The 14,775-nt window shown below is 39.3% G+C and overlaps 1 protein-coding gene across 3 annotated transcripts in view; it reads left to right on the top strand.

Annotated features, from left to right (window-relative positions):
- The window catches only part of agbl4 (AGBL carboxypeptidase 4), a 294,079-nt gene that overhangs the window by 13,777 nt on the left and 265,527 nt on the right, over positions 1–14,775 (top strand). For 2 of the 3 annotated variants that reach the window (XM_026914463.3, XM_026914698.3), the window contains one exon: positions 9,445–9,569. In XM_026914463.3, the coding sequence (XP_026770264.2) occupies positions 9,445–9,569 (125 nt within the window). Of the gene's footprint in view, positions 1–9,444; positions 9,570–14,775 lie in introns of those variants that run through there. The other variant, XM_026914614.3, reaches the window with a different exon arrangement.

Here is a 14,775-nt window from a genome sequence, read left to right as displayed (position 1 = left end):
TTCATGTACTTCCTTACTTTCTGTACAGATTTGTTTCCTCAAGGGTTTGAGAAGAGCTAGTCTTCCTCAGGAAAACCTAAAGACAGCCGACTAGTTGTGATCCAAGGCCATTTTAAGTGGGTATTTATAATGAGAGTGAAACTTTGTATCTGTCTTTTGAAGAAGAATTAGATTGCGCTCTGCTTTTTTTGGTACTTCCTGCAGAGCCAGAGTAGATTTGGCCAGAGCCCTTCTCACTGCTTTTATTTTTCTCTAGCACACAGAGAATTTCTAAGTTAATACGTCAAATTGCAAATCTAACTTCCTCGATTTAAGTGTATTTACTAAGGATTAATGGTCTTTTTGGATTTGTTCTTGCAATTTTAACTGCTTTTTGTGTTATTTGTTTTTTTTTTAACCTCCTCTTTCCTTTTGTACTTTCTAACTTTGTAATATATATTTATTGCTCTATCGGTTAATTTCAGTTAAGTAATTGCACCATGTTAGGTAGAGTGAGCCAGAGTGCTTCCAGAAGGAGAGGGAGACAGAGTACTGGTGCTTTGCCAAAGCTTTTGAATAGCTTTCAGTGGAGGCTTTTTCCTTCCCTCTTCCATCCCTCCCCACCCTAACCACATAAAACTGGCAGTGCATTGACAGTGGGAGCACTTTGTGTAATTCCCCAGATTGAAAAGCTGTTTCACAATGAGAGATTTCTGTCGCTGTTGCTCCTGACAGACAGAGGAGGTCTTGCTAGGATACTGCAGGCATCTTGCGCTTCCCTAGCTAAACTCCTCTGCCTTAGTTGAGGTATTACCGGATCACACATCATAGCGCTAACCAGACATGAGTACTACTAGCCAAAAGACACAACTGTAATTTTATAACTGCAGCACTACCCAGCAGCACAGACTAGATATGACGGCAGCTTGCTATAGGACTTAACTGTGGTGTTATTACAGCTCAATCATCTCGTTTTGCCCAGGTGGAGCTGATGCTAGTTATATGACTGAGCTGAGAAAGAAAAAAAAACCTAACTGTAAAAATAAGCTTCTGTAGAGCCTTGGGATATCAGTACAGTATTGCTGCTGGCTTCAATATGGTTTTATATCCTAAACAACATTGTCCTCATCATATTGCGTGCCAGACACCACACCCGGAAACCTGTCAGTGTGTGTGTGTGCACATACACATGTCTCACTGAGCTGAAAGTGAACAGCATGAGCAGTTCACACTCCCTTTGACATCTCATTCCTCCCCTCCGTGGAGGCTTCCCACCTTCCTGCGTCCATGACCTATAGTAGTGGATTTTCAGCATGTGTGCTTCTCTGATTTCCTCCATCTCCATCCCTGTGTTCACAAACTCATTACAGGCCAATCAGCTTGGGGCAGCGTGTGTAGCCCCACAGGTAGCCGGGGTGTAAATAAGCACGAGTGTGTGCTCCCCTGTTGCATGGTATTGGGCCTGATAACAGCTGCTCTCAATGCCACTGTTGACCTTCTCCTCACCACTAGCTCACCAAGGACTCTCCAGCTGCTTTTCTTTTTATCTCCACAACATTTGTAGAAGCAATTATTCTTATTGCTGAGAGAGATGGGGCAAGGAGGGAGGGTGGTAGTAGACAGATATTAGAAATAACAAGCACTATTTTACAGTGATATTGTGTTTTCTAGCACCCTCATCAGCTCACCTGTACTGGGAAACGCTCTACAGTCCTTTTTTTTATTTTTATACCTCTGCCACTAGGCGGTGTGTCCGTATGTCTGTTCTTGTGTTTGTCTGAGATTCCTGTTAGCACCATATTTCAAGAATGAGTGGTTGAATGTAGGATTTCTATGAAATTCTTATTGTATCCAGCAAATGAACTGATTACATTTTTAGAATTGATCCAGATAGGGTCAAGGTCACAACAAGATCAAATGTCTGGAATAGTTTTTCTTTCTGTTTGAAGTATTTCCAGCATACAAATTAGTAACAAGAAGGACTAGATTCGGTGGTGGCGGAGACATCCCTGTTACCACATGCTACTTGTTTTACTCATTAAGACATTTATTTGTTGATATGCATTTCTTTGTTAACTTTCAGTGTTCCAGCTTAATTAAAATTCATTAAACATATCGTGTGCCATACAATTCCCGGACATACATATGACTGATAAATAAGAACTAAATACTGACTGTATTTAGCAGTAATAATCTAGCATATGTCGACAGAGTAGAGCAAACGTATTTGCACTGGTGCAAGCAGAAGTCATACCAACCTCCTGACCATAGTATTTATCTAGATATCCAGAAGAAATTCTAAATTTGACCAAACTTTTGTGGACACCTGACCATCACACCCATATGTGGCCCTTCCTCCAACTTGAAGAACACAATTGTATAGAATGTCTTTGTATGCTGTAGCATTACAATTTCCCTTCACTGAAACTAAGAGGCCCAAACCTGTTCCAGCATGACAATGTCCCTGTGCACAAAGCAAAGTCCATTAAGACATGGTTTGCCAAGGTTGTAGTGGAAGAACTCGAGTGACCTGCACAGAGCCCTGACCTCAACCCCACTGAACACCTTTTGGGATGAACTGGAAGGCCGACATGGCCCAGGCCTCCTCACCCGATATCAGTGCCTGATTTACACTGTGAATGTGCAAGAGCAAACCGATAATCCAGCACAGTTTATCAGATTCTTTGCAAGTTACAGTCTAGCACTAAAACTCATTGGGCAATTGATGCATTAACAAGGAACCTGTTGAACATAAGGCACATTATTTATTTTTATTTTTTAAGAATGAATTAAAAAACATATTTTTTTTAAATAGCACGAAATATACTTGGACAGTTGTCAATATACTTGGATGCCCCACCCGTGTATCACCTATGTGTGGGAAACACTGGCCGCTGTTGACACACTTCAAGCGGCTTTTCCAGTCTGCCCACAGTCTTGAGAGACTCCAGAACAGAGAGTGTGTTTCACGGCTGAGATCAATAATACAATTTAGTAAATTTCACAGTGAATGACTCCCTGTGACCTAGCAACTGTTATGAAATGAACATACTTGCTTTGGGCATTTTTTTCTGAAAGGAAAAAAAAAAATTGTGGTGCAAGAGCAGAGGAAACATTTGAACCCTTTCAAATTCATTGGCCTCTTTATCATTGGTGCCAAGTGTGTAGGCTGCTGAGCATTCTGGGGTCCTCAGGCATCATGTTGCTCTGTTTTGCCTGATAGTTTCTGTTGGCAAGGACTGAATAGCAAGACCCCCAAGAACATCAAATCCAAACACTTTGTTCTCTTTCATTTACTTTCCCATTTCATTTTTGATAAAAATGCTAATGTGCATGATTATTTCACTATTTAGTGCCATTTTAATGACAGCCTAGTGATTTGGTGACATTCTGTAATTGATGTCATTAATTAGCAGCCGTTGCCCTCTGAGCTCAGAGCTGGCATTTGTGCATAGTGCAGCCTATCTAATCCCACGCTACAGTGAAGTATTATTTTAAAGCTTAATTTATGCTTGTCTCGAGGCACTCCCAGTCCTGACACCTGTTACTGAGTTCCGTAAAGTTAGAGGTCATGGCTGTAATCTCATCCAGATTTAACGATAAAGATATGGCTTGGTCAGTGGGGAGGGAGAGATTGATGTTGTCATGGTGACTCTTTGCCTTTAGACTTTCTGGAGGAGAGGAAAAAACTGCAAGGGCAGAGTTTGATATGAGGTTCCGAGGCAGACAGTGTTTTCCTGGGGTTTGAATCAATTCCAGCTTTATCAGTCGTCTGTGTCCAGGAATTCTCACCCTTGGGAGCAGCTGATGTGTTTTCCAATAATGAAAGCGAGCACATTGCAAAAGTACATTTAGGAGGTGGCTGTGCTCCCATGTCCCCTCTAATTTCAAATGGAGTTTCTAACAGTGAGTGTAGGCTCATAGAGGGGTTGAGAAATGTGTGTGGCTGAATGCTTTATTGGTGAGTAGTTCCTGATACACACTGACTGGCTCAAACACAGTTTGACTTGGCTACTGTAGCATTTTTGGTCAGGAGGTGATGGGAATGGTCTCTCACTCACCACTATGCAATAATTTATAATGGCCTGGAGGCTGAAACGTTAGGTCATCTTGATTAAATCATTTTTAATTACACCAAATTCTGATGTTTAAAAAATGTTGAGTTTGTTCTGCTTTTATAGTCATTTAAGCTCTGTGTAAAGATGTCAGAAATGGGAAATTGGAATGTTAATATTTCAATTGTGACAAACCTTTAACACAGTTCAATGGATTGTACTTTTTAAATTATGTAGATTGAAATTATTAAGTTGTAATGTCCATTCTTTCCCTTTTGATCTTTTCACTTTAAGTATTTAATTTCCTTTGTTTGCATAAGGTGAATGAAGGGAATTTTTAGTAGTGGAGAACCTGGAAAATAGCATTTTGGTCACAAATCTCTTGTGTAGCTCTTGAGAATGTAATGATAGAAAAATGAATGCTTGAAAAGTGCTTGAAATTTGAGGACATTTTATTACATTTTACTCTGTTTTAACAGAGTTAACCCTGTTAAAAAAACATTGTATGTTTTTGCATGTCTTTGTAGTTACCTCTCATATACTGTATTATTTTACTCTATAGTATTATTTTGCATATAATAATATAGTTATGTAGGTGGTCTGGGATGGCTGAATTAGGGAATACTGACAAAATATGACAAAATATTTAGTCTTTCTTCCAAAAACATACTTTAAAGATGTCTCTACTTTAATAATTTAGAAATATATTTGAACAAATATATGGAAATTGTCATATTTACGCTGTTTTCAAATCAGCAAGTACACACTCTGTAGAGATGATCTAATAAAAAGACATTAATAACAAGAAATTTAATCAACTGAATTAATCAGAGATTATTTCCCTACTAATGTTAGTGTGAACAGTGATGAGTCGAGTGATGAGTCGAGTGAAGAGACGATGAAGCTTGTGTTTAAATGCTGTGAGTAACATTTACATCAGGTGATCAGACAGAAACTAAGATGCTGATGATCAAAGTGAGAATTAATTTCACATTGTAAACTTGTAATTCTTAATAATTTGGTAGTAATGATTTTTTTTCATAGGTAGATTAAGTTATAAATGTAGAGGTAGGTGCAGTGTCTTTTAGTAGAATTGGAATGAAGAGTGAGATTATCCCATTTTTCATTTTGGGGGTTACCAGACTTAAAAATGCTAATACTGTACATCATCAAGTACAGGAAAGCATGTAGTTTTCAGAACTATATATAGTAGAACGATTTGACCATGTAAAGGGTTTTCCCAGGCTGCTACACATGTTAAAAGTGTATGTATGTACTGTATCTAATAATATTTCCAGTAGAATCCTATAAAAATAAAGACTTGTACAGTATGTATTGTGAAATACTATGTATTTAAAATGTAATTAAAATTCAATTCCTGTAATATCTGGTTTGTGTGTGTGTGCGTGTGTGAGTGTGTATGTGTTTGTGCGTGTGCATGTGTGTGTGTGTTTCTCTGCAGTTTTGGATGGTAGTGTTTAGGCCTGACTCTAGGCCTCAGGCACTGGTGGACTGCAGCTGTATAAATTCTCCTTTGTGCCGGATGAGCAGTGTGACTAGCCTGGCTTGTAGTTTGGTAATGGGATTAGTTTAGCCATCTCTCTATGTTCACGTATGAATGGTCCTGCACAGCAACACAGCCACAAATCAAAGGCTTTTTAGTGAAACAGCTCTGTGTTAAAGCATATGATGAATGCTAATGAAGCTCCCTCATATTTTTATGTAAGCACTACAATCAGCTCTTGTTGTGGCTGATGGTAACATTTTGTTTTGTCTGAGATATAAACATCTGAATAGAACAGCTGGAAGTAAAGAGCAGCATTTGCTGGATATGAGGGTAATGTTGGCATTCTTTTCTACAAACCACCCACAACAAACACACTGCCGCTCTGCTAGTGTACCTGAGGAAAGCTAATTCACACTGTGTTTACTGGCCTCCTTTACATAATAGGGTTAACCACATGAGAGTACAAACACACAGTCACATAATATCGCAGATGCTCAAGCCTCCCACACTTTTCTTCATATTGAATTTTTATTTCAGCTTGTTGATAGAGGGCTGAACTAACTTCTTGCAAATGAGAAAGTATTTCTAGCCCAGAGTCTCTGTGCGGAGTAATTCTGTAAAGTGGAAAAAAAAGGGAGCAAAAAACAAAAATGTTGTATATTCCCACGGAAGCTTGTGCAGCCCACTACTGCGCTGAGCATTTACTCTTATTTGTTAAAAACCCAATTTGTTAAATCTTAAGCACTCCACTGATTTCTCCTAACACTTGATGATTAATATGGCCTGTAATTGGTGAAGACCCCTTTGAGAAAATATGCAGATAGGACTAGAATTATAGATTCAAATAGAGTTTGTCTCTCTTATGATTGCTTTTACTCTCTCTTTCACTTTCTTTCTCTCCCTTTCTTCTTCATGCACACCCATCTACATACACACACTGTTAAAATCAGCCATTGATTTTTCCTCTTCTTATTTTGCATTGAGCTGTCTGTCAGTGAACTGTCTCACCATATGACGTTTTTCCTTCAGAGCATGAAGGCTGGACCTCTCCCGAGCTATTTATTTTGGTTAAGAAGTGAGTGATGCAGTGTTGATTACAGCTCATCATAATCTGACTTTGGAGTCAGACACCATAAAATTAAATCTGAAATCAATGGTGTATCCATATCTGTTCTTCTCAAGCTGAACATAGATGTGTAGCCTTGAGGCCTGTATTCCTCGTTTGACTGAAAGTATCTGCAGAATCCCTGATAGACCATGGACAGCAGCTCACTGTGGCACGTGCTCTCCATGGTCCTGAGACGTCAAACCACTCTGATATGTCTGTGCTGTAATGGGTTTTATCAGGCTGAGAGCAAATATATGATACACTGTAGCTCCATTAACAGAACAGTTTCACTTTTCCATCATGCTGCGAGGGATCCTTTACCTGAATCTGTGTAATCCCTCGGGATATCACACGTCTTTCTAATGTTAGTTTTATTTAAAATGCTGCTGAACTTCGCTCGTTATCCAAGACAGATTTTCTCTCTTAGTGTAGATCAAAGACCTGATTTCCATACCGCTGGTCTGAATTAATTGAACCCAAATTAAGCCTAACTTGTGATTCAGAACTCAAGTATAGATTTTTTGTTTTCAGACTAACCACTAGTTTAAAATTTAGCTTAATATGGGATGGATTTTTTTTTTACTTTAAAACCAGGATTAATATGTTCTGCAAGAATTTTCCATAAAGAAATTGCTTAGCCATTTTTAAATCGAACGATTTACAATCTAATTTTGTATTGCAGTTTGTAGGTCACAGACTTATGTTAGCCATTATTTGATGCCAGAAGCAGTTTAAATGGTTAATGTGTCAGAATGTCATGTGATGAATTACAGGGCACATCTGCGTGGAACAGCTGTGGTCACCATTCCACTGTTTTTCAATCCTGCATCCACAGCTGGCCATGTTTCCTCTCATTGCTCCTACAGGGGACTTCATCTTCTCTGACTCTCTCTTTCTCACTCTCTCTCTCTCTCGCTCTCTCTGTCTGTCTGTGACACCTCTTTGTCTTTCATCTCACATTCCTGCGCCATTGTTATCTTTCCTTTTTTGCCATTATTTTGCTCTTCCTTTCTTTCTTGCCCTCACGCCCATTCTTTTGGTTTCTATTCCGGGGACTGGTTCAGATAATGATCAATCTGTCCATTTGACTCAGAATTGTATAAAAATGACATGCAAGTGTAATATTCCTTTTGGTGTGAAACGTGTTTCGCTCAACTCGGCTTCGGACGCAGAATGTGAAGATGTGTTCTCGCTGCTCAGAGTTACAGTCTGTCATTCGCGTTTAGATATGAAAGGGAGTGTAGAATAGCAATACATCTTACTCCTGGAGAACTTGCCCTGGAGGTTTTAGGCTCTGCAACCTATTTCATTAATCTGCATACCTCATTTTAAACAGCACACGCTCACACACACACAAATCACTGTGCCGCTTTCAATTTATCGATCCTGGCATATTATGCTCAAGACTTAATTCAATTTTGTGTCATATTTGAGTTACACAGGAGCATATCCATTTCATTTGGTTATGTTTAAAAGGTCATTCATTGACCTTTGTCATAGCTGTCTGATAATCTATATATGTCTGTCAGCCAGGCCTATAACAGTCAGCTCTGCTCATATTCCCAGATTTCTGCCTTCAGCTGGAACACGATCCGACCAGTGCCAATATTCATTACTCTAAATAAATAGTGACAACAAACTATTCTGACTAAAATTATAAATGTACATCACTTTTGTGTGCTGATTCTCATGAACTTTTTTTCATGGATATATACAAAGGATAGATTGTGTGCAAGTCAGTGTTGTTTTATGAGGAGTTTCAGATTTTGAAGTTGTGATGTGTGTGTATGTGTGTTTGTGTGTGTGTAAGTGAGGAGTTCGACGTATTGTGGCTATTCGGTTGTTGGCTGACAGAAGGGGTGAGCTCTGCTTGTCTCGGCTCTGAGTATGTGGTGGTTGCCCCATCTGTCGGTAATTAGCTCTGAGCTACCTGGCTCCGCATGGTGAGTTCCACATTCAGTCCCCAAGATGTGGACATCACTTCTCCCTCCTCCATCACCTGACCAACTGTCCTCTGCTCATCCATCTTTTCAGCCCGATGAGTTGATGCTTTGTAAGACGTAAGGACAGATCCAATAAAGAGCTTAGTAGCTTTGAACTGGCTTCAGGTCTCATTTAGAAGGTTTAGTTTTCATCCATTCAGTGTCATCATATTAGAGGTGAATATAATGTTTTACTTTCACTAATAACTGAATGCCTTTGACACTTTGTTTGGTTAAAGCTAATTTTTGTAGGATATATGAGTTTAGGTATCTGTTGCAGAAGAATTCTCTTGTCCTAGTCTTATATACAGTATGTATAAATATTAAAGTGTATATTAATAAAAAAAACAGTGTAATTTTAAAATTTGACGTGTGTTTGGGGTCTTTATTGCTCTCACCGAAATGAGAAAACACCTTTTTGTTGTTTGTTTTTGTTTATTTGTTTATGGTTGCTATGTTGAGACGCATGTCTTGCTGAAGGCTTGTTATTTCACGATCTGCTACCAAAGCTGTCTCAGTTGTCACCTGAGTGGCCGCCAAGATTCTCTGCAGCCTTCATCCATTCCATCTAGCTTCTGTATTTGTGTGTGTGTGTGTGTGTGTGTTATTTCTTTCTACTGAAAGTCGATATAAACAGTGTGTCTTCAAGGTGAAGCTACTGATTAATACATTTCTAATTATGGAGACATAAATAAATGTTAGTTGTGATTTTAACTGTGTGTGGGATAAACTGCAGGATCTTTCTGAGGTGCAGTTGTTTCCATGTTTTAAAAATGCAAATCTTTTTCTTTCTCTCTCTGTCCCTTTCTATAGGTAATTTGGGACGTGTAGACTACATTAGTGAGTTTGAGTTTGACCTCTTCATCCGACCTGACACATGCAATCCTCGCTTCAGAGTCTGGTTTAACTTTACTGTTGAGCATGTCAGGGAGACACAGGTAAGACCTAACAGAGACTCACCCACTTACTGCGTGTCTCATAAGTCCAGCATCATAGGAGAAAAATTCAAAAATGACAAACATAAGCTGTTACTTAGGGAACTTGCTCAATATGTTGTCTTTGGCTTTGATTTTCAGTGAGTAGAATTATTTAGATTTGTTCTTCCTTACTCAGATACATCATGGTGTGTAAAAATATAAAAATATACACTACAACAGCTGATGCTGGACTTTTGAGACACCCTGTACAAACCGAACCCAGCTTAGGGAATAAGTCATGAATAAAGTCTGCAAATGTATCTATATCTGATCTTGAAATGCACTTTAAGTGATAAATCAGAGGTTAATAGTGTTGTGATGTAAAAACCTGGACCTGTACAGAAAGTTTTAATTTTTCCTATTTTCAAACAGGGTTTTGGTTCTACTTTCTTATGTTCCAGAACTAGTGGAGTTTTCATTTTTCGTTCATTTCTTAGCCGAGTACTAATACCAAGTGATCACCTCATGACAGTGACTTCATGTGTGTTGACCATAAATAGCTCTTGCTATGTCCATGTTTATATCTGAAATTTGTTTTCATGTCTCACCTTTTCTTTTATTTTCAAATCCCAGGGTCCTACTATCCTCTCCTTGCTCACACATGTAATGGAAAACATGACACTTTCACTTAGGCAGCTAAGCCACTTTATTGACATTTTTTTTCCAACTCAAACTGATGTTTCCACTAATTTCTACAGAATATTTAAATATGTTGTGCCACTTTTAAAAAGTTTTGAAAGTCACGTAAGATTAAATGACACAACGGATGATGTCTGCTTGTCATTACCATATTGATGATATGACAGAAGATTCTCCAACATCTGCACTAGTGTGACCTGCTTTCTTTCCCCTTGGTGCCAAAGGCAGACAGTCTGTGGCCTAATGAAATTTATTATATGCCCAAATGCTGACATGAACTCTCAAAAGATATTCTGGCCGAAATCATCTTGAGCTTGTGCTTGAATCAACATCTCAGTGAATCATAAATCACATGAAAAATCACATTTTGTACAATGAGACTCACACAAACTGAGACTCAGTGGTTTAAGTACATTCAATGTAAATAGTGACTATTGTGATTATAGTGTATATTGTATATTTCTTTTTGCTTTGATATCACATATACTTCATATCTTTCTTCTGTGTCAGTTACCAGTAAAATGTACCAATCCCCTTTTTTTGCATCTGCCTAGTTCAAAGTCCAGCTTAGCAATCAGGTTGGTAAACTTAACCTTGATGTTGAGCTCGAGGATTGTCACACTCTATTTTCTCCTCCTTTTCGTTTCTTTGTCAGTGTGTGGACAGGCGATATCCACTGCCGAGCTCAGAGAGCTGCGATTGGTGGGGAGCAGTAGTCACATGCCACAGTGATATGTGGTGATAGAGGCTGACCGTCAGGGAAAGGGCTGGGCAGGGCTGGGCTTGGTTGGACTGTGTTTTCTTTTATTAGCACTGATTGGAGCCTCATCAGCTCTGCCATTCCTGATTAATGCTAAGAGTCAAACACACTCAGAATGGGATCAACAGGAGAGCTGTTGGATGGGTCTCTCTCTACTCGAAGGCATCTGAAAATCCTGATTGTTGGTATCGTGAAGAAAGAACATGTCGTAAGAAGGATAAAGGTATAGCGCAAAGGAGAGAAAGTGACAGAAAGAGGGAGTAGATGAAAATGTGAGATGCTGTAGCCGTCTCCTGTAGCCTGGCTCTATATCGGCCCATCTCTCTGCAGTGCTGTAGTCAGCGCTAATCAAATTTTATGGGCAAGAGATGAATGGGAGGTCTTTGCTAGGAGCCTGATCGATTTTAAGGCCAGATACGCTTCTGCATCCTGCGCCAACAGGATATTTGCTGCTGTGGCAAAAAAAGGAAAGAACAGCAAGGGGAGAGAAAACACACAAACACACACACACACACACACACACACACACACTACATAGACTACAGGTGGCAAAAAGGAAACATTTACACCATTAGTTTTGGAGCAGCTTTGTTGATGCCCACCACATTCCCCTCCCTCCTGTACCGTTCCTCTGTGTAATCTCTCTTCTATCATTCCAATTTCCGTTTAAAATGAGGACTAGTGTGAATTTAATCTACTTCGGAAAGTAAACTGAGTTGCAGGGTAGTGATTGTATGGTTAGGGATGTCTATAAATGTGTATGTAGACATGTATTAGTGATCCTTAAGGCACATGTGTATTTCTGGTTAATTTTGTGATATTGTGACAGGAAAATAAAAACACATTGGATAAATAATAAAATGAGTAAGTTAATAGATGTCTGTATGTGTGTATGTGTGCATGAGTGTACGTGAAAAACTCTGCACTATAGAGATATCAGGACCGGTGCAGGGGAGTCCGAGTGTTTTATCCTCCTAAGCTTGCCAACTCCCAACTCTGCGCCAAGAACAGGGGAATAGGAAACAGTAAAAGCCCGTGATATTGGAACTGAGATGACCATTTTGAAGGGATGTAAGCTGGTGAAACAGATTTGGTCTGCTTCAATCAGCTTAGCAGCTTTGTGGAAATTGGCTGCAGCATAACGTTTTTATGATAGATGGATGCTACAATCCCCCCCCCCATAAAAAAAAAAAAAAAACTGTTACCTCAGAACATCTGCACATTTTTAAAAAATACGGGGTTAGGACATGTGGGTTAATTGCTCTGCAACTGTTCAGAGGTGCATTTGAAACTGTAATGAAATGATCCATGTGTTTTACTGCCGCTGTGCTATAAGAAAAAATGACGGCGCAGACTCAGTAGAGGAGAATAAGGATTTACATTTTATGAGCAGGAGCATAAGGGTTCCTCCCTCAGGGATAATGCTGATGTTTGCATTAAATGAATGACAGTCATATTTTTTTTTTGTTAAAAGTACATACAGAAGGGACAGATTAAAGGAAAAGCCAGTGGCTCTGTTATGTAAGAGAGAAGCATCACTGCAAATCAATACAAAGTTATTCTGACTGATCACCTTTATCCCATGATGAAACATTTCCATCCTGATGGGATGTCCACATCCACTGTGCATGAAGGCTAATGAAAATAATCATATGCTATGGCCTTCATAGTCTCCCGATTTCTTCTAATTTGTTTCTTGCCTGTAAATTAAAGGGTTTACCTCCATGGAAAATACAGACATGTTTCTCAAATTGTGTGCTGTTTTGCCACATCATGCGATTCCCCCGTATTGCATAACAGTTAGCAGTGTGGTAGGGTGAAGGCTAACACTTCCTATGAGACACACAAAGCTACTGGATCTTTTCCAACTGCTGCTCATGGAAGTGAGTGCTAACTACTGAGCTAACAGATCGTTCTGATCAGCAGTGGAAAAGTGAATGCCATCTCTGCCACACAAAGAACAGGGCCTGTTATGCTCATTTAGATGCATAGCCACGAGTGACATGTCATGTTGTAGGCTAATCAGCTGAGCGTTATGTTTAATTCATAATAAAGTAGGCTCAGTGCTGGCAGAAGATACCACAGCTAATGGATAACTTTTAACTCATTTTCCGACTCACACAAAATTAATTTGTACATAGTTTTGTTTTGTGTTTCAGTTGTAATACCCATTTCAATGACAAATACTGACATAGTGCCAAGTAGCCATGTAACGCAATGCCTGTATTGGCATCTGCATGTGTTTAGTGCTCCAACTATTCGAATCTGTTGCTGTATTCGGCTTTAAACCTGAAGTGGGCGTGGCCTAAACCGTCAGGTAGAAATGCCAGCTCTGTCACCATTGTCTGTGAATTCTGGCTCTCGCGTTTCCTCAACCTCAGCTACATCATTCGAGATCATAATTGGTGTGGACTGTTTGTAATGCCGCTCACTCAGTTATTCTGTTCGTACCTGCCTGTAATATTTTCTAAAAAATTTATTTGGCTATTTTCCAAAATATAAACAAACTTGTAACATGATTTAAACCACCGTGACCCTGACCAGGCAGTTACTAAGGATGAATAAATGAACCTTGTAAATGCATTGCTCAGTGATGCACATTCACAGTAATGAAAGTGCTCTTTCTTTGTCATGCGAGCTTCGTGTAACTGCTCTCTTGCAGGAATGTAAAAAGGAATGTTTTTGCTGCGTCCTGAAAGATATCAGTCTTGATGCACACCTTTAATCTCAACCAAATTTATGCCAGTAAACTCCAAGAGAATAAAACAAATAATGCACCACCTATTCATATCAATATTTGTATTTGTTTAGGTCACATTATCTGTTCATTCTGAATAATGTGTTTGTATTCAGTTACATTCCTAGTGCTACATTTGTTTCAGTGTAGTGCACACATACCATAAATGCTATAATGTTCTGTACTCTTTCAAGCTCTGCTGTGCAATCCAGTGTGTGTGTGTGTGCGTGTGTGTGAAAGAGAGAGGTGTTACACATATATCAGTGGGGAGCTCTATTTGAGGCTATAAAATGTCTGCCTTTAGTTCTTGGTCTTCATTTGGGGGCTCTGCAGGCTCAGCTGCTCGAGCAGCTGTAATACCTATACTCGAATGATGGAGGATAAATGTAAAGTTGGGCACATTAGGGGTTATGTATACCTTCTAAAACAGTAATTCTATTTCAGAGGAAAGCAATATAGTGATTTCTGTAAGCATTTTATGTATGGGCTATGTACGTGGTGCTATATAAAATATCAGTGATGATAGCATAGCAACAGGTATATATCCACTCACTCAGATCACACACGCAGACAGTTTTCTTTTAGGCAGAAATTGATTTAGGCTTTGATGATATTTCTAATGGAAGACTTTAAAGTTCCTTTTAGCCATTCTCTGTTTCTGAATCAGAAGTCAAAGCTTGCTTTTAGCTGATGTGAGCGTGTCGTATAAGGAATGGGTGTTTTGTAGCTGTAAAATGGGAGGAGATGAGAGAAAATTCCCTGGCCTGTCCGTGATTGCTGTAATGGATGAGATGCATATTGATTTTTCTTCTGGTGTCGGCTAGAGTTTGTGAGAGCCTGTATGTGTCTGTGTGTGTAGGTGGGTTGGCGAGAGCAAGAGACAGAGTATTAGGGTGTGTTAATGTGTGTGTGTGTGTGTGTGTGTGTGTGTGTGTGTGTGAGCGACTATGTGTATAAGTGAGAGAGATGGTTCCAGGAATGGGCGTGTCTAGTTTGCTCTTGCCGCTATGTTCTGGGAAGGCTGCTAGAGA

This window comes from Pangasianodon hypophthalmus, chromosome 8 (genome assembly GCF_027358585.1).
Source record: "Pangasianodon hypophthalmus isolate fPanHyp1 chromosome 8, fPanHyp1.pri, whole genome shotgun sequence".
Lineage (NCBI taxonomy): Eukaryota > Metazoa > Chordata > Actinopteri > Siluriformes > Pangasiidae > Pangasianodon > Pangasianodon hypophthalmus.
Note: the sequence above shows the minus strand (reverse complement) of the source record. Positions and strands in the feature narration are given on the sequence as shown.